Below are 26,710 nucleotides of genomic sequence, written 5' to 3' on the forward strand. Positions count from 1 at the left end.
TGCCTTGACAGAACCAGCTGTTTTCTACTTAGGTGAGGAAATGAAATTGCAAGCAGCAGTTGCTCTTGCTGTGTCTGTTTGATGTTATACTCTGCTCTGCTTGTATGTGGCATTGCTTTACAATTTGGTGTATGGGGAGCACACAGTTGTAGTTTGTCCTTCCTGATACTGGATTGGAGGAAATAGTTGGGTGACTGGAATGATCTCCCCCCCCCCCCCCCCCCCCCCGCCCGCTGAGTTTTGCAGAGAAAGCTATTGAGGTGAGTTGTGTGTGTTTAATATGTGTAAGTCTGTATCTGGAAATACATCCAGACAGAATACTGGGGAGCAGATCTGGCTGACTTTGCTCTCTAAATTGATAAAATGCAAGTTAACTGCAGTCTGTAAGTTCATAGACTCACAGAACAGCCCAGATTGGAAGGGACCTCAAAAGACCATCTTGTTTAACCTTTTGTGGAACAGGGAGCCTAGACGAGATTACCTAGCACCCTGTCCAATCACATCTTGAAAACCTCCAGCAAAGGGGACTCGAGCATGTTCTTTGGTAAGTTGTTCCAGTGATTGATTCTTCTCCCTGTAAAAAATTTGTTCCTTACATCGAGATGAAACCTGTCTCAGCGCAACTTGTACCATTGCCCCTTTTCTTCTCCATGTGGCTCCTTGTGGAGAGAAATTGTATGACCATTCTAGACAGCAGGGAATGGGAGAGTGCCACCTTGTAGTTTAGGCTCGGTGGTAATGCAGCCAGTAGTATTTATGCCTTTGCAACTAGATGACTACAAAACTCTTACTTTTTTTTCCTCACCTCCCTTTGATGCTCCTGGAGATGATGAGAGTGTTGGATGGGGCTATGTGTCTGGAACAGTAGCAGTAGCAGTGTTGAAATCACGTATCTGTATTGCAAGGTAATGCGGTGTATGAATGTGGGTTGTAAAAGCTGAATGTTGCACACTTCAGTACCCCATAATAACAGAGAGTTTAATTCTGTTTACTGAAACTATCCTTAGGCTGTTTAAAGACCTTTTTATGCTAGATGATTTTTTTCTCTTCCTTTATATAAAAGCATCCAATAAGTCTGCTAGAGTTGATCTCCTTGAAACTTTGATAATCCAGACAGAGAAGAAAATGCCTGTAGTGGGGTTTTTTGCTTGTGTGTTTTTGGGGGGCTTGTTGTTTGTTTGTTTGTTTTAGATGGAGTTACCTTTTTTCAGGTGTGCCTAAGCAGGATAACAGAAAAATGTGTGAATTTGTGAGAAAAAAGATTCAAGGTTCAGGATTTGATTTCCTCTCTGGATCTTTGAGCAATCTCATCTTTTCTTTGCAGTTAAAAGAACACTCAGATCTCTGTATAGCAAACGTGAATATTTTTGGGGTACTGCAGTATTGTGTATAACTGGTATCTTTGTGTCTGATAGCAGGAGTTGTAGCTATTACTTGTATTCCACATTTTCCACCCAGCAGTAGAGGAGAGATGAAGGAAAGGTAATTTCTGCAGTTTCTTCGAGCAGTTGCAGTAAGTCTAGTTTGTATCTGCCTCTTAGCTATTTTCTGTGTGTTTCAAATAGAAGTGAAGAGCTCAAAAGTGTAATGATCTGGGAGGTCCAAGTCTTGAATCACTACCTCTGTATGCGGTGGCAGACATAGGAAGCTTACTAGTTCTTTTTGGGCATTTGTTTTTTTCCCCCCTGTGCTTGCTGTGTAAAAGGTGCGAAGCACTTGATACGATGTGATGACCAATGTGCAGGCTTTCATGATAGCATCTGCCTAAAAACTTATAATCTGTCAAAATGCGTGCAGAGCTTAAATGATGTGCATTATGTTCAAATAGGTTACAAAAACCCAACCAACCAAAACAAAAAACCAAAAAATCACACTTCAAAATTGTTCATCTGTATTTGTATTAACGTATATGAAAGCAGATTTTTGGTTAGTTACTATGAGCTAATCAGTTGTGTAGAAAACAAAGGCCATATACTCTAGCTTTTCTAAGCATTTGAAGCTTAGGCTTTTCTGCTGAGGAGGTGAACATAATCTTTATTATTACATGAGAATTCATTTGTAAATCTGCAGAATTTTGATGCAAGTGTCCGTCGACTGGTTAAAGTTGGTGTTTCGGCCTGCCTGCTGTTGCGGGAGAGGTGGCTTGACTATCTCTAATGCCAGGGGAATTAAATCCTCTGTGTTTCTGTTGGTTCTGTAGCAGCTACTGGGCATTAGATACTCAAGAAATTAGTATAAAAATCTACATAAAAGAGTTTGAGCATCATTTAGTGTGCTGCTGAAGCATGATAAAAATGTTCTTTAATTCCTTCTTCTGCACATGCTTCCCGTCTGCGCTCTCTATTCTTTTGGTAAGAGGTTGCTTTCTTCCTTTTCATCTTTACAAATGTGCATGAGTGCAAGCAGGAGTGAAAGTATGTTTCTTTTCCTTGAAATCAAGGATGGAGATGTTGTTGTTCCTGATTTCCTGGGGAGACTTGGACTTCTGACCAGTCGCTTTCTGTGTCTTGCAGCCAAGGTTTACCGTTACTGCAGAGCTCTGCTGAGCCAGAGGAATGTGACTGTCGACAGTGATCTTTGTGCCGGAGTTTGGGGTAGTCTTTTAAACACCCTGGGCCTAGATTGTGGAGCCTGTTGAGCTTTGATCTTCCTCAGAAAGTTCATTTTACTTGGCAGGGGTGCTTTGATGTTCTCTGCTTGCTGGAGCCATTGAGTGCCAAGTCCTTTACGTGGAGGTGCACTGCAATGCTGCTGTCCGGTTAATAACCAAGACCAGAACTTTTCGGCCAAAGAACTGTTATTGTGAATCTGGACACATCCAAACGCTTTTCTACTCTCAAGTGAGCAAATGGAGCTCCCCACTATAGAAGTTTATCAGTTGACATTTTGAAAATGTTTTTCTTTCTAAATTTAGCACCTTAGTTCAGTATTATGCTAGATGAGGGCTGGGCCCTGTTGTGTTGACTTAGCTAGCTAGATCCTTGAGATATGTTTTTCCTTCTTTACCTAGCTCTGTTGGCAAACTGCCGGGGCAGAGGCAACCTGTATTAGCAACTGTGTCCTGGTTCTACTTTAGCTTTTCATTCAGGAAAAATAATCTAACTATATGATACTCCTGCTCCCCAAAAGGGCTGTTTTCATAAATGAATTTCCAATTCAGTGATATTAAGACCTGATTTCTAATTCCCAGCTAAGCACCTGAGCTGTTTGCCCTTGGGGAAGATTATCCTCTGTTGGGCCTCCTGTTCCAAGGTGTTTGTAGCAGCTGATGCTACTGCAGGTAGTAAGCAAGATGAAGGAAAGCCAGTGGCGAGAAGAAACGACTTCTTGTACTCTTTCAGAGATCTTTTCCAGGAGGCTGGTTGGTGGTAGATGTCAGTTAAGTTTCTGGTTTTTGGAAAAAGGATGGCGTGGGACTCTGGTTTGTCTTTCCACCGGGGTAGGGGATGACCAAAGCAGAATTGGAAATGACTGGTTGTACTCAGAAGAACCTACCCAGGTGAAATGGGTAGAGGTGAGGAATGCCACCATTCCAGCAAAGGAGATGAGCTGAACTGGAAAAGAAACAGTTCAAGGATAGGCAGTGCCTGGTGGCAAGTGGCATTAATAAGGAAATACTAGGGTTCTTTTTTTCCTTTTTTTTTTTTTTTTTTTTGCCCCCCTCCCCAGCAGATGCTCTGCCTACAGCACTTCGGCAGCCTCCACTCCTTTTCTCATGCCAGCAATGACACCAAATTCAGAAAGTATAATTTTGTTTCAGTGCCTCCCTTGTTGCTTCCTCTGAGTCCCACCTGGCCTGGGGATAACGTACATGAACTGAGTAGCTGGGAGCTGAGCAAGCTCTATTTAGAACAGGCAGTCATGGTGGTAGTAGTAATTGTTTTTCCATAGTATGTGGACCACAGTCTGTAATAGCGAAGTAGCACTGAATTATTCTGGCAGGGAGATGTGAAGATGGTGGTGGGAGGAAGCATGCATTTCACAGTTCTGTGTGCCTGACGGAGCAGAGTCCTGCATCCAAAGTATGGTCAGGTTTAAATACCCTTTCAAGGAACACTGTGAACAGTATTGTTTATAGAAAGCTATATGGTGGGTAGGAATGTGCTTTCTTGTTACAACATCTGTGTACAGAATAGCGTACCCAGCTGTGGGGAAGAAGTTTGGTTGGTTCCAACTGGCTTGTGGAGTGACAACCATCCTTAAAGATCTTAAACACACTTTCTTTGGCAAAGTTATGAGACTTTACACTGTAGTGGCTGAGGCGTGGGCACGTTCCATGCTGACAGTTGCATGTGCGGTAGTGTCTAGGAGAGATGTGCAACAAATAGCAGCTGTTTCTTAAACAACAGCTTTTGTGAAGGTACAAGTGGATTAGCACACAGCAGTGTGATTGCAGTGTAAATGGTGTGTGAATATTGCCTTCACACAGAGGCATCTCGTGAACAGTTTTTTAGTGGTGAATGTGCTGAAGGTCTGCACGTGGCATGAAAATTGAGATAAATTGTTGGTTGCAGCTTTTTTTCTTGCTCTAAAATGTTATAAGGAATACTCTGAGATGTCTACGGACATATTTTAGAAATTGGACTGCATATTTTCAGTGAGCTATTAAATTTCATCGACTTAAAAAATAACAGTACATGTACCATATTCTTATAAGACAGAGCAACTGTGCTTTGAGGGGAAAAAACCATTAAGGTAATTATTATTACTTGTCGAATGCATTAAAATACAGAATTTGACTTCATGTTAAATGACAATGAAAACTTGTGAAGGGCATAATTTAAAAATGAAGTGCCTGTATTAAAAATATAGGTAAAGAATGGAGAAAAGTCTTTGTAATAAACCTGGGTGGCACTGTTGAGACTCCTGAAATGTGACAGATGAGTAAGGTAAAAACTCTAAGGTGGGTATTGCCTACTACAAAACATTTTGCAGATCCAGGATGAAATAAACTGTGTGAATGATGAAATGTGTCTTGGCTTCTTCAGAGTGCTGTTAAGCAAATGAGGCTCAAAGAAACTCCTCATATTCCTGTTTTCTAAAAACTCTTGGTAGTCTGAATTATAATACGCTGGTGTTTTTCTAAATAGGAGATATCTTGAATATAATTAATGAGGTCTGAGTAAGCTATAGGAAAGTATCTTTGTTTTTGTCTGAATTGTGTTTCTCCATAATGTTTGCTTAGTTTCCCATTTTAAAACAAATACTCATTAGTGATCATTTCAAATAGACTTAGGCTCTAAAGCAAATCTTCCTATTTGTTGTAAATGCTAATGCTATAAAGATGGTGCACTTCTATTTTGAAAAGGGTGACTGAAATGTTCATGCTCCCCAGCAGCTTTCTGGTGGTTCTTTTTGTTTTCTTTTTATTCTACTAAAGGGAGAACTATTGTTCTAGCATTGTTTTGTGTCTAGATGTTGTGTTTCTCTGACACATGCTGGACTGCTAATACGTTTCTGAGACACATTGCTGAAAATAGTGACTACATTTGAGGTTGCAAGAATTCTCTATATATAGTGACAGAATTGATTTTTTTTTTTGGCTCTGTTGCTAGTGGCAACTCATCCTAATCCCAAACTGTACAGTAATGTGATTTATGGTGAGTACATTGCTCACTGTTGTCTGGATATTTTTTCTGTGTGTATTGCTAGAGGGTCATTGTTCAGGCACGAAGTAAAGATATTTCATAGTTTACGAAAAAGTCATTTATCGTAGGTTGTGTGGATTAGAACATTTTAAATGATGAATGAAGTCTTAGTTCAAAAGCATGCTGAAAACTGAAACTTGGAGAAAACTGCTTCGTCCTTTTTGATAGGTTTATGAAGAAGCTTTTCATTAACTGGAAGCTTGTGCTAATAAAAATCATAAATATCTCCCATTTAAACTCCAGTTTGCATGTGGGTTTGTACTGTCACACGAAGTATTTTGCATATATGTTAATATTTTTGTTTAGATAACTTTTACTGAGCTTGTTTTACATATGGCATGAAAAAGCTCATGTTATAAATGTTACTAAGATATATGTCATAAAGAGCAACCTAAACTTGCGTCCACTGGCCTATGCCAGTTGTGATGGACCTCTAAATGTCTTAGTAAAAACACTGACTGCATAATGCATTGTATGAGGAAGTTGTAGATTTTAAGTGCATCAGTTAAACCATTGTAAGTAATATACTCTTTAAAACATAAATGGGTTTTTTAGGGAGGGATATTTTGTAAACAGCAGGAAATCATTCATGTGTGAGAACCTCTGAAGTTGAAAAATTTGAAGTTAAGACTGTCTGGATTTTGTGTTTCAAAGGAAGATCTCATTTACCTGCTGTCTGTCTGTAGGTATAGAAGGCAAATTAGTTTTTTACTCGTTTGAATTGAGTGGGGTGAGGAGAACAGTAGTGCCTAGATTGCCAAAAATACAGCTGATCATCTCTTTAAACCTGTGTGCTAATGTGATGACTGAAATGTAATAACAGCACTGAGTGTCTTTTAGTTTTGTGATGGTGTGAGTGGCAGTACCTAACTGATAACAGCCTAGGGTCAATTGGAGGGTTTCAGTCTACAGAAGACTGAGAAAAACATCTAACTTCCATTGCTTACTAAGACCAGTTTCGTAGTAAAAAGGTTGAGAGAAATTCAGGCTTGGAAGCAGGCTGTCACTTGTGTCTTGTTAATCCTCTGGGTCTAAATGAGAATAAGCTTCTCCTGTGTCCTTCATGTCAAGGATGGGTCTCAGTGATAACCAAGCAGAGGCAGATAATTTCTAGCTCTGCCTCTCTTCTAGATTTTTCTAGTTCCTCTGGAATCAATGCATAAAAATCATTTTTTTCCATTTCAGAGAGTTGCTTGAGGGGAGGGCAAGAGAGGATGATCTAGATACTGAAAACTGTGTGTGAAAATGGCAGTAAAACACTTGTAGATGAATGCCAGCAGGAAAGGCAGAAGACTGCTTCTGATAGAGACACACCATGCACAACTTCAATTTCTTGATTTAGGAGGATCTTTGTTAGATAGTTTGCTATATGCTGGTTTAAGTTACAAGCAGATTTTCTACAAATTGTTTGAAACGTTTTCTGCTTTAATACCTCCGTTTACATTCAAGAGAATTTTGTTTTAGTGCAGTTGATCTTAGCTGCAAATAAGTGGGTAGTTAAAAAGTAAACATTACAAAAGACAAATTGTAGCAAAGCTGCTGGAGATGATTAGTTTTAGTGGCAGGAAGAGTGTACTTCTAATTGCAGCATGGAGCTGCTGAATTGGACACAGTTGGTGAGTTACTGTAAATCCTCTGTGTAGCAGAATAGGGGTAGAAAGATGTAGCAAGACGTGTCAGGATGGTGAAATGTTCTGTAGTGGCTGAATCAACAAGGGATTACTGCATATTTGGCCATAAGAGGGATAGGGTGGATATTGTAGCTTTTATTTGCTTGGGGAAAACTACTGTTTGAAAGTGGTGGTATGTGTTCTAGTAAGGAATTCATAGAGGAGCGAAGAGCTCTGATATGTTACGGGGTGTTTTAATTGTCAATTAATACCTTTCTGCAGGAACTTCGGAAGCTGTATTCAGAAAAGCTGACTATTAAGACTAAAGAGGAGATGGTACAAAGAGTGTATGTTAAAGTCAAGCTTCATAAAAGTACATTTATTTTTTTTTCCTTTTATACTTGGCAGAGAACTGGACAAGTACATTGAGATAAGTAGAAAAAGTGAGGGATGGCTTGCCGAGGACCTCTAAGAACAGTGCCCTACAGGGAGGATAGCTGAATTTCTTGACTCGGCAAGTAAAGAGTTTCTTGATGTTAGAGATATTTGTGCTTTAAGAGGTGTAAACATGTCCACACATCTGCTGAGATCAAGCAAACCTCAAGTTGGTTCACAAGCAGGACATGTCACTGGCTTCTCATGGTGGGTCATAGAGCTTCATTGTGGGTAAAAGTTTAGGCTGTGGGTGACCTCGCGAGGGTGGGTTTGAGTTTGTTCTTCTGGCTTGCGTGCTTTCACAGCTGACTGGAACTTGGCCTACCCCGCAACGATCGTATTAGTATGCTCTTGTTAAAAGTCTTGGCCTGGAGGCCGCAGTCACACTGCATTGAGAAGTTTGTGGTATAAGAGCTGCAAATTGTCCATACTTGATGTGGGAGGCAGGCTGGTATTCGTAACTTGCTGTTAGGAGTCCTGTCCAGACTAGTGACAGCTTGGGCTTCTGTGACCACAAATTGACTGCAGGACCTGGAGGCACTCTGTCACGAGAGCAGAATTCAGCTTGTTCATGCAGTTGGTGGGCAGAATCTCCTGGGAAGCAGCCAGCAAGGGGAAGTATGCCTGGATCAATGGTTTTAGCTTAGTTTTTCTAACGAAGACTTCCAGAAAGCTTAGGAGTAAATCATGCTGTTGTGTGGGAAGGTGAGGAATTTCAGCTGAAGCCCCTCAAGGCTGAGCAAGGAGGTAAAGCATGCAAGTGAAAACAGTGGGCAGTGAAGGAGGAGTATTAAAACTTTGCTTGGCTGCTAAAGGACAGTATCGGTTACATCTACAGCTGGTCAGGGACATGAAGAGTAATAAAAGGGGTGCTATGGAAATGGTAGCAGCAAGCATTTTCAGAGGCAACAGGGGAGACAGCCTAGCGATGGCTTCTAGGGAAATGACTGCAGTACTCAACACCTCACATTTGTTTTTTGGGTTTTTTTTTTCCCCTTCAGTCTTTGCAGGTAAAATCTTAGACTTAGGTACTTAACATATAATTTGGAAAGAAGAGCCAAGATAATGCTTTGATGTGAATGTTGATGAACATCTTTCTACAGGACCTGGAGGAAAAATTGCACATATGTATCTCCGTGCAGAAGGGCATGAATGATGATCTTGCACTAATATATGAGTCAGCAAGTTCAGCTGGAGACCAGTCAAGTAAAGCCAGCCCAAAATCAAGTAGCAAAACTGTGTTTGAACTGTGCTATTAAATGCTCAACACAGTCATTTATTCTAGAATTTATTTAATAGGTGTTCCAAAGTCTTCAGCTGGAAAAGCAACAATAGTAGTGCTTATACTATTCAAACCTCACATGGAATAGGAAGTGTGTGCACACCAAAGGATCCAGACTTCGGCTCATTGATAAAAATCCTGGTGAACTGCTTATTCTTTATCAGATAAATCTGGAAGGTAACAGTGTGCGTGTAGAACAGCCACCTTTCTAGGAAGAGAACTGTTTCATTCAGATGATACAAAATCATTGAACAGTAAAGAGAGTTTGTTATTTTTAAAATCAAACTGAAAGGCTATTATTTGCTGTAACATAGCGTCTGATTATTTTTATTTTTCTTGGAGTGGCTGAAAACGAAGCTAACATACTCTGTTACAGTGGAGAGAATGGTCTTAAATGAAAGTGTCTTTCTACTTGCTTACAACTTCCTTAATTTCTTCAGTTGCCTTTTTACAAGAGCAAGGGCGTAAGTTGTAGTCTTAGAGAGGCAACATTAGTTTGACTGAAATACAGGGGTGTTTAAATTGAATCCAGCTAGACAGAAAGTGACTGGAGGCAGTCTCCTCCCTGGTGAGATATCTTTGGTTGCCAGTGACTTTCAGGTGGTCTGACAGTAGAAAAAGTTGTAATAAAGGAGTTGATTCTTTTGCATGTTCTGATTAAGGTGAAACTTCATCTTGTCTATGTGTGCTGGAAGAGGAACTTTATGCCCTATTTTGCCTAAAGAACCTTTGAACTGCTTCCTTGTGGGGTTGTCTGTACCTCTGCCCTTTCCCGGGCTGATTCAGGGAGGAAATGTCCCATTAGCCTGCTTGGATAAGAAAACTTTTCCACTGACTAGAAGAGAGTACTTCAGACAGGTTTATCCTTGCTTTCTCAAGACAGTTGAGCATGGCTAGATGGATGCACATAGATAAGCTCCTTTGCCCTATTCTCGAAGCTGGCAGGTCTGCTGGATATAGAGCATCTAGATCAGAGCTGTCAGAGGTTCAGCCAGTGTGGACCACGACCAGAGGAACCATCAGATTTGTACCAGGTGTATGGGCCTGCCTGTGACCCTTGGGACAGGCACCATGCCTGTCTTGCTCTGAACCTTGCTGCTTTCTAAGTCACTTGCTTTGTTTTTTGTGTATTTATAGCTGACTGTTAATATAGAAGTTAAATTTGTGTTAGACTTAACAGATTTTTTTTGAAGAGATACTTTTATTTGTGATGCTACAATAATAGCAATAGTGAATGGAAGTGTTGGCACAAGCTTAGTTTGAAAAAGCAGACTGTCACGATAAAAGCTTTGCTGTAGAATTATGTCTGCATGCTTTATCCTTGGTTAATTTTTTGATGCCTAAGTAAAATATCCTTAGTGGTGTTCAGTGATCAGTGTAGACATTTTGGGCAAGTAGAATTTGTGCCAGGAAACGTGCTGTGGCTAGATAAGATTAAAATAAGCTGTACATAGCCGCTAATAGTACTGTCTCGATTTTTTGTATGTTGGCATTTTGAAAATGCCTTTTTTTGATGTTCATCAATGGATCAGTCTTTTGTGATTTTCGGATAAGTTATAAATAAAAGGAGCACCATAAAATTGAAGAGAAATCACAAAAAACAACCGGTGCTGTATGAATTTTCAAGTTACAGTTCTTTATTTGAAAAGCAGGTAGCCTGGTGACTTTGCAGCTGCATTAACTATTAGGGCTGGCTCAAGGGAAATGTGGTTGAGGAAAGAGGACTGCGCTGCCATTTTCACTGGCAGCACAAAGCCTTACCCCTAAATTAATGCTGGTATAATTTCAGTCATTATAAAAGTTCAGAATTCACTCTGTAAGGCCACTTAACCCTTTCCTGCTGCACTCGTTTTGATCTTCTGTTTAGTACATGGAACTTTGAAAGTACAACAGCTGTGAACTTGCTTCAGCTTACCTTTAGCTAGGTGGTGAGGGAAAGGAGGGTTATTATCTTCTGATACTTTTTTCCCCTGCTAATGCTATGTTTGAACTTTATATAAACCTGAAGAATCTTAGAGAGCTTTCCAGTTGTCTGTCAGATACTCGTGTTGAATCACGAAGCTGATGGTGATTTTTTTAGATGATATAGGTAGTGAAACAGTTCTGTTACTGTATTCCAGGCAAGACTATTGCATTGCCTTAAGACGGTAGCATTTTCTGTGTTCAGAGGAGTTTTGCTTGGGAAAGGGAAAGCCAGTCTTTTGTGTAATTATGTGAACTCCCCAACCTACAAAAGTGTCTGAATTTGAAGCTGTGGGTATTTCGTGATGAAAATTGCTTCTGATGGTTGTGCCTCTGTTGTATGTAGTGTTTTAAATTGTCTCTTTGAAGTGGCGCATTGCTTGCTCTTTTCTTTGAACAACCACATGTGCATTTACCTGGTGGAAAGGAGCTAACAGGAGACCACTACCTATTAGAAGTATGTTTCTAATTTTAATAATCTGTGGTGCTGTGCTCCGGCTTCTGAAGTCTGTATATAGATAACGTTAGAAGTCAATGCTTTTCTGTAAAGTAATTTATCCTTCAGACACTCAGAATTTTAGGCATGTCTTTTAAAGTGCTTCGGTAGTGGTAATTCCATTTAGTGTAAACTGAAAAACACAAAGAGGAGCCTATTACATGCAGCTTTTGAGAGCCTTGTCATGATGAATAATTTCTGTAGATTAATTATTGCTCCAGGTATGTTGTCTTTTGTCTCTGCTGGACACAGAAAGGGAATATTAATGCAGTCTGTCCCTGCATATACGGATGTTCCTGAAGTACCTAATTAGGCATGCAGCTGCTAGGGTGCCCTGTTATCTCAGCATTTATTGCCAACCACTGGCCTAAACTCAGCTACGGTGATTTATGTTAGTGAAGTACTTTTGAATTCAGCTGTGCCTTTGTTAGTAACACACCTGTCCTTAAATTAAAAATCAGGTAAAAGAATTTGTTTGCTTATATGATATTGATTCATTGTGGTGCATTTTTCATGTTACTGGGGAAACTGGGATGAGGCATCCAGATAAAAGCAGTGAATTAAACCTCCAAACAAGAACTTTGGCGTTCCTAAAGAAATCCTGCTTTTCTACAAGACAGGAAAATGTTTTGGCTCCTTCCCTCCTCCCAGGTATTTCAGGATTGCTCCCCTTTTGATTTTTGTAGTGGCAGCCGGAATTACAAAGAATGTTTCAATTCAATGTTGTGGTTTAACTGCAGCCAGCAATGAAGCCCCACACAGCTGCTCACTCCCTCCCTCTCACAGTGGGATGGGGGAAAGAATCAGAACAGGAAAAGAGACAAAACTTGTGGGTCGAGATAAAGACAGTTCCATAGGTAAAGCAAAACCTGCGTGCACAAGCAAAGCAAAGCAAGGAATTCATTCACCGCTTCCCATGGGCAGGCAGGCGCTCAGCCATCCCCAGGGCAGCAGGGCTCCATGACGCATGGCAGTGACTTGGGAAGACAAACACCATCGTTCTGAACATCCCCCCTTCCTTCTTCTTCCCCCAGCTGTATGTGCTGAGCATGATGCCATATGGTATGGAATATCCCTTTGGCTAGTTTGCATCAGCTGTCCTGGCTGGATCCCCTCCCAACCTCTTGTGTACACCCAACCTACTTGTTGGTCGGGTGAGGAGCAGAAGAGGCCTTGACTGTGTAAGCACTGCTCTGATAATGAAAACATTGCTGTTTTGGCACAAATCCAAAATGTGGCCCCATACCAGCTACTATGAAGAAAATTAACTCTACCCCAGCCAAAGCCAGCACATTCAGCTATGGCCATATCAAACATAACTATCTGTCTATTAAACGTCAGCTGTTGTACCTTTGAAGTGTTAAGGTGTTTGTTCTGGTATGCTGTGCCTTTTGCTTACATGTGCATGTGCTTCCAGTGAGGTTTCTCTTAGCATGGCAAAACAGTGCAGTAGAATTTGCTACTTGACATAGCAGCTGGTGCAGCATGTTTCAGGCTGCTGCTTCAGTGATCACCTTCTGGCCACTGCTGTGGGCTGACTGCTGCTGGCTCTAGCAGACAGCTTCTCTTGGCTGTTTCCTGACAGGGGAGTACTTAAACTTTTTGTCTTCAACAGAATGACCAGGGAGTGTCAAGCAACTGTTCCATAGATACTTAGAAAGTGGCTATAGAGCTGCTAGCCTGGATTACAGCTAACAGGTAGCAGATGGCACAGCAGGAATACAAGGTAGGCCAAAGATTCTGCTCAGAATGTGGAATTGCTTGAAATTGAGCAATGATGGTATCGGGAGCATCAATGGGAGCAACTACACTGACACAACAGAGATCTCAACCCAGACAGAGGACAGAATCATAGTCATTAAGGTTGGAAAAGACATTTAAGATCATCAAGTCTAACCATTAACTCAGCGCTGCCAAGTCCATCGCTAAACCATGTCCCTAAGCACCACATCTGTGTGTTTTTTAAACACCTCTGGGGATGGTGATTCTGCCTACCTCCCTGGGCAGCCTGTGCCAGTGCTTCACCACCCTTTCAGTGAAGATATTTTTCCCACTATCCAATGTAAACCTCGCCTGGCGCAACTTGAGGCTGTTTCCTCTTGTCTTGTCACTTGTTATCTGGGAGAAGAGACAGATGCCCACATTGGTAATAGCAAGAAGGTCCCCTCTGAGCCCCATTTTCTTTGGGCTGAGCCCCCCCAGCTCCCGCCGCCGCCCCCCCCCCATCAGAGCTGTGCCCCAGCCCCTTCCCCAGCCCCTGCCTGGCTCTGGACACGCTCCAGCCCCTCCGGGTCTGTCTGGGGGTGAGGGGCCCAACGCTGAGCCCAGGGCTCGAGGGGCAGCGGCACCAGGGCCCAGCACAGGGGGACGGGCACTGCCTGGCCCTGCTGGCCACGCTGCTGCTGACACCGGCCAGGGCGTTGCTCCCCCCAGCTTGGTGTCCTCTGCAAACCGACCGAGGGAGCACTGGATCCCCTCACCCAGGTCATCGGTAAGGGCATTAAATGGGGCTGGCCCCAGCACTGATCCCTGGGGACACCACCTGTGCCCGGCTGCCAGCGGGATGTGACTCCATTCCCCACCACGCTCTGGGCGCAGCCAGCATTGTACCCAGCGCAGAGTATGAGAATGCTGTGGGAGATGGTGTGAAAGGCTTTGCTGAGGTCTGGGTAGACACCGCCTGCTGCCTTTCCCTCATCCACCAGTTGGGTCACCTTGTCATAGCAGGAGATCAGGTGAGTCAAGCCGGACCTGCCTTTCATAACCCCTGCTGGCTGGGCCTGATCCCAGAAGGGTGCTGGGATTCCCCCAGGATGCTGCTGTCCAGGTCTTGGGCTGCAAGGTGTGCATGGTGCCTCTCCCTGTGGTCAGCTGTGGTCTCCCTTGTGGGAGATGTGCTCTGATAAAGGACCGAGTTGCCACCAAGCGAAGAGCTGCGGAAGGAAGCAAACAGACTGCGTACCATCAGAGGCAGGCAGTGATCCTGCCTCCTACAGGAAACAGAAGCATCCATAAGCTCAGCTGACTTAGTATCTTGGGAGGTATGTTTGGTATATTTGCTGGGGAGTGAAATCCAGGATACAGCAGAACAGCTACAGAGGCTCATCCAACATGGGTGCTGTTATCCCATGTAGGCACCTAGGATGCTACCAGAGGTGACCTTGAACATGTAAAGAGCGATGGTGTGATTCTGGGGACAAGTGTGAAGTGCAGGAGAGCCTTGGTGCTCTTGGTCCCTCCTGTGAAGGTGAAGGCCTTGGGCAGGAGAGGACGCATCCAGCAAGTCTGCATCTGGCTGTGCAGCTGATGTTGCAGGCAGGGCTTTGGATCTTACAAATGTGGGAGCCTTGAAACAAAGACTGCTGAGGAGGGATGAGATCAGTCTGACAGAGTGGGGCACAAGCACCTTGGCCAACAGCTAGACCTAGTGAGGAAGGCTGTAAACTAGGTCTGCTAAGGGGGAGTTACCATAACCTGAAGCAAAGGCACTGGGTCTAATGAAGTGCCTGGGGGACAGTGTCCTGGAAGAGGCTCGCCCCAGTATGACTGGGATTCTGTCACGGGTGCCTGTGCATGAGCCTGTGCAGCTGGGAAACAAACAGCAGGAAATAAAAGTGCATGTGCAGTTGCAGAGCTGTGAGTTTATTGGGACTACAGAGGTGTGGCGAGATAGTTCCCTGTAATTTTTGAAAGGTTATGGCAATCAGGAGAAGTTCCCCATGACTGGAAAAAGGCAAATGCCATAATGATTTTCAAAGACTGCTGAAAGGAAGATCTGGGGAATAGTAGGCTGGTCAGCCGCGTTTTAGTCCCTGGGAAGATTATGGAGCAAAACCTCCTAGAAGCCATTTCCAGGGCAAGAAGGTGATTTGGAGCAGCCAGCATGGACTTACAAAGGGCAAATTGTGCCCGGTTGCCTTCCGGGAAAGCTGGCAATGTGGGCAAGGTGACAGCAGTGCATGTTGTACATGTTGACTTCAGCGAGGTCTTTGACACAGTCTCTTGTAGTACCTTTGCAGTCACTTCAGGGACGTATGGACTGATAAGTGGGTGGAAAATTGGCTCTACTTCCAAAGTGCAGGTGGTGGAGAGCAATGCAAAGTCCAGCTGGCAGCTGGGTATCCCTCAGAGGTCAGTACTGGATCAGTACTGTTAAATGACTTTAGTAACAACCTGGATGATGGGATGGAGCATGCTCGCAGCAAGTTGAAGAAGGGTATCAGACTGGGGGGAGAAGGGCTGCTAGTTAGGCTGGAGGCAGGGCCGTGTTCAGAGTGACCTTGGCAGATGGGTGGCATGAGCTGGCAAGAACATTGTGAAGGTCAACAAAGGTAAATGCCAAGTCCTGCCCCTGGGACACACCGGCCTTGAGCAACGGGCCGGGCTGGGGCAGGCAGCTGGAAATTTCAACGCCACCTTCTACATAAATATTTCAAATGTGTGTGGTTCACCATCGGGGTTCCTCCCCTGTTACTCATGTATTAGGATCTATTTCCCTTGCTTAGAATAAATACATCTCATCACTGTAAAAAGCATTCTAAATCTGTCAGTGGAGAGAGGTAAAGTATTGATGTTTAAGGCTATATTTTAACTTGTGTGCAAGGTTTTGTTTCAAAGGTAGATCGGGGTATTTTGAGGGGGGGGAGCGCTAAGATGGTGTTCATGCACGTATTCACTGTTAGGTGATTGTTAGCTTGTTCAGTAGTGATTTTTGTCTCTGAATGGGACAAAGAGAATTAATAAAATCATCTGTATAATTGTACTTTACACAATAATGGCTTTGGAGATTTCTGGGGTTGCGCCCCCCCCCTCCCCCCCCCCCTTTTTATTTTTTTTTTAAATGAGAGCTGTCTGTTGTAATGTTTCTAATGGAGATTTTTCGAGTGAGTTTATCCTTTCATCTTAAAAAAGGAAACCAATATAGTATTAGTTTGGACCTCGTTGCACACTGAATGTGTGTGCTACCGGTGTTCATTATAAGCAGAAGTTGCAAAGTCATAATTTTCCACTGGCATAAGTACTAGATGTCATTAATTATTCTTGATCAACTTTCGGGAAGCTGGAAATTTTGGAGTATTTCATGATTCACTGATTCACCTCCTTGAGCGTTGGATTGAGTCAGTTTAAAATTAGTTGCGATGTGCTCTACAATTCCTACATAGATTTAATTAAAGAATTTTTGATGGAGTGAATTATTTTTTAAACTGAATTTTGATATTGCCTTAATACCTCATAAAATAGAAACAATGGAAAATCTTTTATTCTTCCATTTGTTTTCCCATTCCTTTTCTCATTGTATTGGGGCTTTACAGGTGTACTCTGTTGATCTGCATCTGCATCACTTAATGTGGGTTTCACTTCTTGTTGTCTTGGGGGGATCCACGGTTGGGAAAGCAAAGAGAAAACAATACTGACTTTGTTTTGATTCTGTTAGGTTTACAGTAGCCTCTATTAAAGGGGTTAGAGAAAGGTTTTAGAGAGTTACCATCACCATGCAGCCTGTGCATGTGTAATCATTTCCCCCCCCCCCTTCCCAGTTTTTCAGCTAGATGGTACTGAAAGTGTCAATGTTGTTATTCTGTTTTGCTGATCTGTGAAATACAGTCTCTGTAGAGCTGAGCATATTATTTTCTCATTTGCTGCTCCTTGCTTTTCTTAGTGTAGCAATTGGGGACTCTCTTAGGTCAAGGTCAGTTAAAACAGGTGTTTTTCTTTAACATTCTTGAATGTTTTGAATGTGATGCTAATTTGTACGTTGTCTGGTGCTTTGCATAGTTGCATAAATTGTAAGGATTATTTTTTTTTTAAATTAAAATTTCTAAACAAAATATCTGGATGTCCCTAGCCAGCCAATTATATTAACGCAAACTGCTAGTGCTAGGTGAGTTGTACAAATTTAGCAATGAATACACTATTTTTTTACCATTACCACGATCTTGCGCAGGAACCCATTCCAAATGTGATTCAGGGCCCTGCTTGGCTCATTGTTGAATTTCTCAGCCTTTAAATGGAAACAGTTCACCTAGCAAAGCCCTTTCTTTTATTCAAGAGACTTATACATGAAGCATCTGTTTGCATTTTTGCTTAGCTCTCTAGATGTAATTAAATTAGCTTTTTTAATATAGAGTAATTTACTTTCCGATTTTCAGGGTGTCACTGTGTTTAACTGTTAGCTTACTGTGCAAGCTGTGACTTTCATTCTTAGATTTGTATGACTGGATAATCTTGGCAAATATAGCATTGTGTTATATAACTAATGTATATTTTAATGTTAATCTACTGATTTTTCATAAAAGTGGGAGCTTTAGGCATTTCCAGGCCAAGTGGACATCCATGTACCAAGTTGAGCCCATCTGTTTCTCCTGTTTCTTTATAGGAAGACTTTTGGAAGTATCATTCTCCACTGACCTGACTCCATAGTTCATATTTACAATGAAACTTAAAAATATATCTCAATATTTCATCACATCAGTTATCTTAAAGTGATATGAGTCATTTAAATACTTAGCAGTTGCTGGAATTTGCATTTGGGAAGTCGCAGTGACAAGTGAGGGTTTGGCACTAGTAAAAGTGGTGTTGGCAAAGCAGGGACGGCAGTAAGTGTAGTTTTCATTCCTCTGCTCCCTTACAGTTCCACTGTGTTACAGAGTTCAAGGGAAAGGTAAATTGTGTAATCTAATTTATGTAATACAACAGATCATTACGTTTCATCCAGATATGTTTTACCACATCAAGTCGTATGAATTAAGACCAAAGAATTTCCTTCCTCAGTAAACAAAGTGACCAGCTTACCCTCATGGTGCACCTTGGAGCATGTTATCCCAGGTCAGAAGCCTGGTGAGGAATGTAAGAAGGTGGAAGTGGGCAAAGTCCTGGTATGCAGCAGAAAAATCTCCACCTTCCTCCTCTTCAGATATTCTTAGTAGTTGTCAGTCTGAAAGAGAAGTCCTTTCCAACCCCAATTTTAGTCCTTACTGTCCTAATGACAGTAGGAACGACTGCCGTGTAATTCCACTGCTCTGTTTTTGACCAGACTTGGCCAATTGCTGACATTTCAAAGGAAGACAACCCTTCTCTGCAGAGCTTCTCTAGCTGTTTGTGCTTTGGAAAGAGCATTCCTTCATAATCCCTCCAGGATTAGGTTTGTTCTGGTCATACAGAGCTGTAAGCTATGGGAAGGGGCTGTAGGCAGCAGCGTGTGAGGAAATGCCGTGAGTGGCCGGCGTTGCTTCTTGATGTTAAATCGTGTAGTTTGAAACCATTGAAATAACTTTCCCGAGTATGACTTTTCCTTCGCACTTGCAGCAGTCTTGCCTAGCAGCAAGCTCTTTTAAAGACAGGTGCCTGGTCACACTTCAGAGGTGTAATAAAATAGCATTTCTTTTAAAAGGTGACGTCTTGTCCTGATGGTGAGCGTAGTTTTGTTTTTATTGGTTTTCTCTTTTTGGAGACTGAAGCCAGGATTTTCCTGCAATGTGAGGATAGTGGCAAGTATGATAATTGCAATGGAAAATGGTTGTAGCATCATTATATACACCAAATGTTGCTGAATTTCTTTGTATTTATTCTTTCTCACTCTCTTTTTAAACTGTCAAATACTTTAAATACTTTTGAATGGTGTTTAGTGGGGCGAAGGGAGTAATCCTGTCACATGAATTAACATTTGCAAGATAGAGATGGTATTTAGGAATTACTGTCCAGAAACAAAAACTAAGATACTTTTTCGGATGTGCAGTTCTGGTGTTTCCTGCTCTTATTTAATTTGAGACAAAGATATAATAACAGATACTAATACTTCCTAGTTCAAAAATACTTCCTAGTTCAAATAAACCCTAAATAATGTTCCTGTTTTTTTGCAGACATACGAATTAATTTCTTAAAAACTTTTCAGTAAAAGTTAAGAGAACATTTTATTAGCTTATGGAACCAAATGTTTCCTTATATGAATGAACTTGAAATTCCATCTTGAATGATGGTAATGTCAAGACTATCCCAGCTTTGCACATCAAATCAAGATACACACATGAAAGTTTCCAGGTTTTCCAAGTTAAGAAATGATGATGCGTTTTTTAGTCAGACTCTGCGCGCGCGCGCACACACACACACACAGTGTTTTTCTCCTGGGAAATTTGGCTACTTCAGTCTCATATTTTGTCATGTTTTGTAATATATTTATGGTTGTCACAAAAGGATTCTGGTATAAACTGTCCTGAGGTTAAAAACAGCTTTGTGTTTGACTAATCAAGGGAAATGCAGCCACAAAGCAGCAGAGAACACCAGATTCAAGGAATGCAGATGCCTGATCCTGCCAGTCTGTCAGTACTTACCATTTTTGTCATTCAGCAAAACATAGATGAAACACAAATTTAAGTATTACATAAATTGAATTACATGCTTTATTGCCAACTTTTTTGTAAAAACTCCATTTAAAATACAGAACAAAATCTAAACCTGCTCTGAAATGTTTCTAGTTTATGGAGGTGCTACTGTACAATACATTTTCTTCATGCTGGAGCTTGCAGTCATTCCAAGTCCAAGATTTCTGTTGGTTCTGCAAGTAAATTTGATTTGCATGGTATTTTGTAATTCTACACTAGGGCCAGTTGAATGCTTTTGTTTTTCTTCTCTAGTGTAAACCTTTTAATGTAGAAGGTTTTTAGGGGATATCTTAGGCTTCCAGCTTGTCGCAATTGTTGTTACGCAATTAGTTTAAGTGGAATTTGTTTTGTATGGGGAAAAAAGACCTCATGGTGAAATACCCAGCTCCATATCTAGGTTTTGTGTAAACTGAGTATCCTTAACACTTCGCTCTGATGTTATGTTTTCAAATAAGATTAGCTTTAGAACTGGAAAATAACTGCCTTTGCCTAAAGTCTTCCCAGATCTATGTTGCAGAGAGACGCTTGTTTTCTTTTACCTTTCCAGTATTGATAAAGCGTTTCAGTTATTCCTAGTAGTTATTTCTGCAGTTATTTATACTTTCAAAAGAAAAATAAGTTCTTCTAGAAGGAAACTGTGGTTTTTAGATGTTTACTAAACTGCTGCAATATTGGACTTTGAAGCAGGAGAGCCGAAAATAAATTGCTTTGTAATATTAGATGAAATACCTTGAATGCTTTACAAAGTAGATTCATTTACAAGCATCTCAGACAGCTTTACCTATTCACAGAATTGTTTCATATCGCATGGTCATGCAGCCCTGTGCATCCACCTGAGCTACACGAGGGGGATTTAAGAAGATGGGATGTGATTATTGGAGTTGGAATATGGCCAGATCTTCAGGGCTATCATTAATCTGGAAAGAATTTTAAGCAATTGTGATGCATTTAGACTTTTGTTTTACATCTCATTGGGGCAACCGAGCCCGTAATACCCTATCAGCATGTGGATACTCTTCATGGGTGAAATGGAGTAGACAGGAGTAGAAAAAGCCTGTTCAGAGCTCCTTTTGTTTGTTTTTATTGAGTTAACCTTATTATAGGATGTTCCTGAGGATTTTTTTATTAACATGTCACCATAATTATTGTGTAACTAATTTAAATAGAATTAGATTTTCTTTTGCTGATGGCGTAGCCTTAAGCTTTGTGGTTTTTAGTACATCTTGAAGAAAATGACTCTGCTTTGACTGTTCAAAGGCCAGACAGAATAGCTTAAGCTATTGAAGCAGGAGCTTTGACACATCTAGGTATTTGAACCTTCTTCCTGTTACAACGGTGCTAGTGTTGAAACCCTCTATTTGATAATAGGTTGAGATGGTTCATCGTGAGCCTGTACATGCGAGTACAGCCCTGATGTTAGTGTGGAATGACGTGCTATGATTGGCATGGAGTTCAGTGGGTCTAATGTGATAGAGCTGCATTAATGGGTAAATCAGGATATTGCTGTGGGGCAGCATGGGTTTAAAGAGAGGCTGTTAGTCTTCTGACTGCAACTAAATCAGGTGTGTTCAGTTGCTGTTGAGGAAACTGGACTTTTTCATTATTATTTTGGGGAGAAAAAAAGAACAGAAAAAAATAAGTAAGTCCGCCTAGATGCATAAAGCCGAATTCTGTTCTGTGCTACCAAATTCTTCCCTGGGCTATACCAGTGGAAAGCTGATGAGCCTTTAATGAAGTAAACTGTGTTTACACTGGTAGTCCTGGGAACTGAATTTGTCCAATAAAACTTGGAAATTTGAACATCACATATGTGAGGTCCACATGTGCTAGTTGCTAGGCTACTGATACACAGTTGTCAAACAAGTTTGCTTTTTTTGTTGCTCATTTAACTATAAAGACTGTGTAGCAGAAAATACTTTAAAGTAAATTATTGAATTTATAGTGCTTTGCTGTATGTATTAACAGATTATGTTTTTTTCCCCCTCTTTCAGAGCATTCAGTCAGAAAAGAGCTTCAATTGAGAAAGAATATGCACAGGTAGGTTCTGGAATAATTTTATTGTCTATGGCATTGTTCTCTTGATATAATTTACTCATTAGCAAATTGTCCACAGTGTGGTTTTTTTGTTTATCGTTTCCATAAGTTACTTACTATGAAAGTATCTGTTGAAGTTCTGAATCGGGCAGCTTTTGGCCTATGCAGGACTTGGGCCCATTCTGTGCTTTCATGGACATTTTGACTAGAGGAAGTTCTTGAGTGCAGAAGACATTTTTAACGTTTTTTTCCAAACTGTTATAAAGTCAATCAACTCTTTGAGAGTTTCTCAGAAGTTAGTGTGAAACCTGTGTAAAAAGTAAAATCAGGTCAATTAGAGGGAGAGGAAATGTTTTCTGACATACTCAGTCCAAAATAAATCTGCGTTCACATTCTTCAGTGAGAGCAGCTTCCTATTCATGTGAAATAAAAGCAGCCAGATTTGGCCTCCTGCTTGTGATAGGAAGTGGAATGAATTTTGATTTGTTTGTGAGAAAGGAGGGAGGATTGATTTTTCTCCCTTGTTCCAAAATTAGAAAGCATCTAATAAGGGGCAGCTGCCTGCAAAATTTACAGTAAAGGCTCTTGGCGCTTAAGTTCAAGTACAACAGATTCAAAATAATAAATTTATTTTAAAATAGATTAAAGGCGGAATAAAATATAAGTAAGGGAGCTTGTGGAGCTCAGTATATGGTAAAATACAACTGGAGATGTGCCTGACGTTACAATTGTTGATGTTGGGGCAGTGACAGCAGTGAAATGTGAAAACACAAGCTGTCGCTAGGATGTTTCCAAATGTAGTTTGTAGGCTGTTGTGTTAAGCATCCTTTTAGTCATCAGTGCTGCATCACCCACAAGTATATACAGAACAAACGTTTTCTGTGGGCCAGACTTTACTGTCAGTTTATGAAAGAGGATTTCTGTATCTGCGATGTGAACATTTTCTAGTCCTAGATTTCCTGTGTGTTGTCTCAAGCCCAAAACTCAGTAGAAAACACTTTGCAAATCAAATGAAATTTGTGCTGAATTTAATCCAAAGGCTCACAGTAGTGCTATAAGGGCCTGCAGTTACTGGTGCTCCAATTCTTTCATTGTATATGAATTTACGTTGGCAGTTGCACTGAATTTGATTAAATATATCAGGTTTTCAGTGACAGAATCAATATAAGCCTCATGAAACTTTGATTAAAAGTATGTATTTAGTGACTTTTGTAATGACACTGTAGAGAATTTAAGATCAGTTCTTAAAAAACATTTATCCCTTCTACACTGGGAATGTTTTTTATATGCAGAGACACTTACAGCGGTCGCCGCATTTAGGGAATAGTCTTGCTAAGTTGGAAAAATAATTACATTCTCAGTTTCGGAAGGCTCCGTCTTAACAACGGAGGCTTTCAGATACTTGCATTTGAAAAACCCAACTTTCCAGCCATACAGCTGCATCGTTTGAGATTCACTGAATGGCTGCTTATATGAATGAAGTCTTGTGGGATCGCTTCCTTGGTTTGCTGATAAGTGTACAGTTCAGGAACAATGCTGGATGTTTCTTCTTGGGCCTGTAAAAGGATTTCTGTTTTTGAGATGGTAATAAAATTTCACATAAAGCCTTTTGCTAAGAGACAGTGCAATCAAAATAAATGTGAAGTTGTATTCACCAACAGTGGGATATTCCTTTTAAACCAGTTATAAAGGGAACTGGAAATTCTCAGTAGTTAGTTTCTGAAGCAAGATTTCTAAATCTCTTCACAGATTCTGTCCAAATGCCTTTTGTCACCTTAGGGAACTCAAAATATTCTAACTTAGGACTTTTTTGGCAAGTTTAAAAAAAAAAAAAAGTAAGGGTGGACAGTGAAAATAAGTTTCCCAGAAATGAATACTTTGTTGGTTTTAAAAAATTGTCCGCTGATGCAGTGCACTTGGGTGCCAAGTTTCTATACACAGAGTGCTTTTGTTTGGAGAAGGAGAACCTGCACAAACGCTAGTGAAATACCATGGTTCAGTGTTTATAATTTATCCCTAATTACATGGTAAGTGGCTTGAATGTATGTGATGAATTACAGGATCCATATGTAAATTGCCCTATGTCTTATTTTATCAAGGGAGTTGTTTTAATGAGTCTTTTCACCCTATTGTACCTGTTGCTGTCAAAGTTTTTTGGGGGCTGTTTTTTAGCTTATTGTTTGCCTCCAGCAGGTTCTTTACCAGCTTTTCTAGGCTGTGCCGTGGTATAAATGGGAGAAGTATCTGATGTATCAGCCCTGGTACTGCAGTTCTGCAGTCCTTTCTAGATCTGTTGTGGAGATGCACTGGGCTGTTTCACTTGTATTTTCAGTACAGCATTATTTAATATACGCTTAGAATTCCCTTAATATTCAGAATTGAGACTGTAGAAAGGCTCTCATTTCCCATTAACAGTATTCCAACTAATAGTATTTATATTGCAATTTTGTATTATTATTAGCTATCACAATGAATAAGGTAGTTGAAATCAGTGGCTTAGAACACTCTTACTAGGTGGATTTAGTCAATGTGTGCTTTTGCTGCTATCTAGTAAAAGACTTTTACCTAGCATGTTAATTAGGTAAAATGTTTGTGGGATTTTTTTTCAGATCCTAGTACATCTCTGCTGAATTTTTTATTATTAATTCACACTTTAAACTCAGCAGCAGTCTTTCACAGTCTGTGTTGTTTGCAGGGAACATGTAGGTGACCTTCCTTGTCATGTTTTGTCATGCTTTGTTTTTGCTCGACATTTAGCTACCATTGTTTCAGAGTAAAAAGTGTCTCTAGGCAGTCAGTGTGGCCTGCCTCTGTGAGGTTGAGAGTAACCCTAAAGAGCCTGAGCTGTGAAACCTGCTGCTCATTTCAGTGCATGCTAATTAGTTGCTGACTGTAGTACCTCAGCTGAAGGCATTGATAACATAGAAAAAAGGTAGGAAAGTCCATTCTGTGAGATGCCCATAAGGAGCTTTAAATTTGAACTAAAGTGCAAGTACAAGTTTCTGTTCAGATTTTTTAAAAAGGTGCTAATTGTTATGATGTTTTTCCCTGTCCATTTTTTTCTGGAAGGCCAATTAACCCTGAAGAGATATGCCTGCTTGGTAAAAATAGCTATGTTATCTGTGATCTGGAGAGAGTGGACAGGTCACTTGGTGTCGATTGCTGTGTCAGTGGCAATGAGAAACATGATACGTTTAAAACATTTTAAAATATGGAGCAAATAAAAGGTAGTATTGTTTCTATCCACACATTCCTCTTGGCAGCTATGAGTGAAGTGCAGCATCTTTTGGTGTTATTTATGACAGTGATCAGGAGAGGAGCCTTAAAATAAGGTAAAATGAATGCCAAAGGGAAAGGAGATAGAGGGGAGAGACGAGCACTAGAGGCAAGAGGAAAGGTGGATGTAAGCAGATAGTATGATTACCTTTACCAGCTTTCCTCACCCCGTGTCCCACCAGACTTGAAAAAACCTTCTTTCAAGATATCAGAAATATGTGAATACCTGTTTTCTAGAAAATTGCAATAGCATTTTTTGTGCATATATAGTATGTGTGTATGTGTATAGCTTATATACAAACACATATAATAAATAAATATAATTTATTTTACATAACTAAATATTTACGGCCTGCAGTGCCCAAATAGTTGCTTGATTCTTTTTTTTTTTTTTCCTTACTGTATTGGTTTTCCATTGCTTAAAATCAGAAGATAGGAGCTGACCATTTCTTCTACCATCTTCTGACAGGGATTTGCTTTACTTACGATAAAGTGGCCTTTTTAAAAATTTTTCAGTGGATTAAAATTCAGACGGTTAAAATCAAGTGATTTTCCCCCTGCCTTGTTTTACTAACTTGTGCTGTGGCTTTTGGTTTTTCTTTGCTGTTCTTTACCCTGTAGTCCAATGCTTTGCAAATGTTAATGGATTTATCCTTCTACTCTGAAGACTGGAAAGGTGATACTATTTCCCTAGTGAGAAATTAAGTGAATTCTAGCCAACATAATATGGGTGGCTCTGATGGAACGGGAACTAGATCCCTGGTCTTTTCAATACTTTTAATTGTTTTTAAAAAAACAGAAGTCTTTGGCAATGAATGCAACTTCTGCTTCAGGAATAGAATCGCAATTATTTTTCCTCCTTTGCCTTGTAAAATGTTTTGAGGTTTATAGAGGAGGAGCCCTGTACAAGTATGTACTTGCAAAGTACCTGTGCTGGCATATTAGGAAGAAGTGAGGTGTGCTTCAGTAGATTGCAGACAACTTTATTGAAAATCAAATTGTTGTACTTGTAGTAAAATTAGAACCTTTCAAGAAAGAAAGGTCAGGTGCTAGGAAAAGTGCTCCTTTTGTGAAAATACATTCCTTTATTGCAATGGTGCAGTATTGACTGTGAAAGCAGGAGGGTGGCAGACACTACGCAGGAGCAGCAATGTCTGTGAGGCTTCGGGACCATGCTAGTGAGTTCTGTAAATGCAGCCGTTTCAGTATCGAACGCAAGTTACCTGGATTAATTCAGAAATCCTGCGTGGCAAAACAACTAAAACAACTGCAGTTTGGTAAACACAACCTTACAACAGGTTTGGAATAATAATAAAAAAAATAATAAAAAAAAAAATTGGGGTGAAATGAAGTGTTCCCCCTGACTTGGCACCTAGCTAACCCTGGGGCGTCAGTAAAGAAAACTTGAGGTACCTGCCTTGAATCTCCGACAAGCAACTTTCTATTACTTCATGCCCTGTAGTCTGGCCAGAATGTGGGTTTTCTATTTTTTTCAGCCCAAAGGATACAGAAGGTTACTGTAGCCTTATGAAGAGCAGGGAGAGACTGTAGACTCTATGGGTGGGTCCCTGGCTTGGGGACAAACAAGA

The 26,710-nt window shown here is 40.7% G+C and overlaps 1 protein-coding gene across 3 annotated transcripts in view; it reads left to right on the plus strand.

Annotated features, from left to right (window-relative positions):
* The window catches only part of FCHSD2 (FCH and double SH3 domains 2), a 163,538-nt gene that overhangs the window by 14,202 nt on the left and 122,626 nt on the right, over window positions 1–26,710 (plus strand). For all 3 annotated transcript variants that reach the window (XM_056327911.1, XM_056327913.1, XM_056327910.1), the window contains exon 3: window positions 21,803–21,848. In XM_056327911.1, the coding sequence (XP_056183886.1) occupies window positions 21,803–21,848 (46 nt within the window). The remainder of the gene's footprint in view (window positions 1–21,802; window positions 21,849–26,710) is intronic.

This window comes from Falco biarmicus, chromosome 2 (assembly GCF_023638135.1).
Source record: "Falco biarmicus isolate bFalBia1 chromosome 2, bFalBia1.pri, whole genome shotgun sequence".
NCBI classification, from domain to species: Eukaryota; Metazoa; Chordata; class Aves; order Falconiformes; family Falconidae; genus Falco; species Falco biarmicus.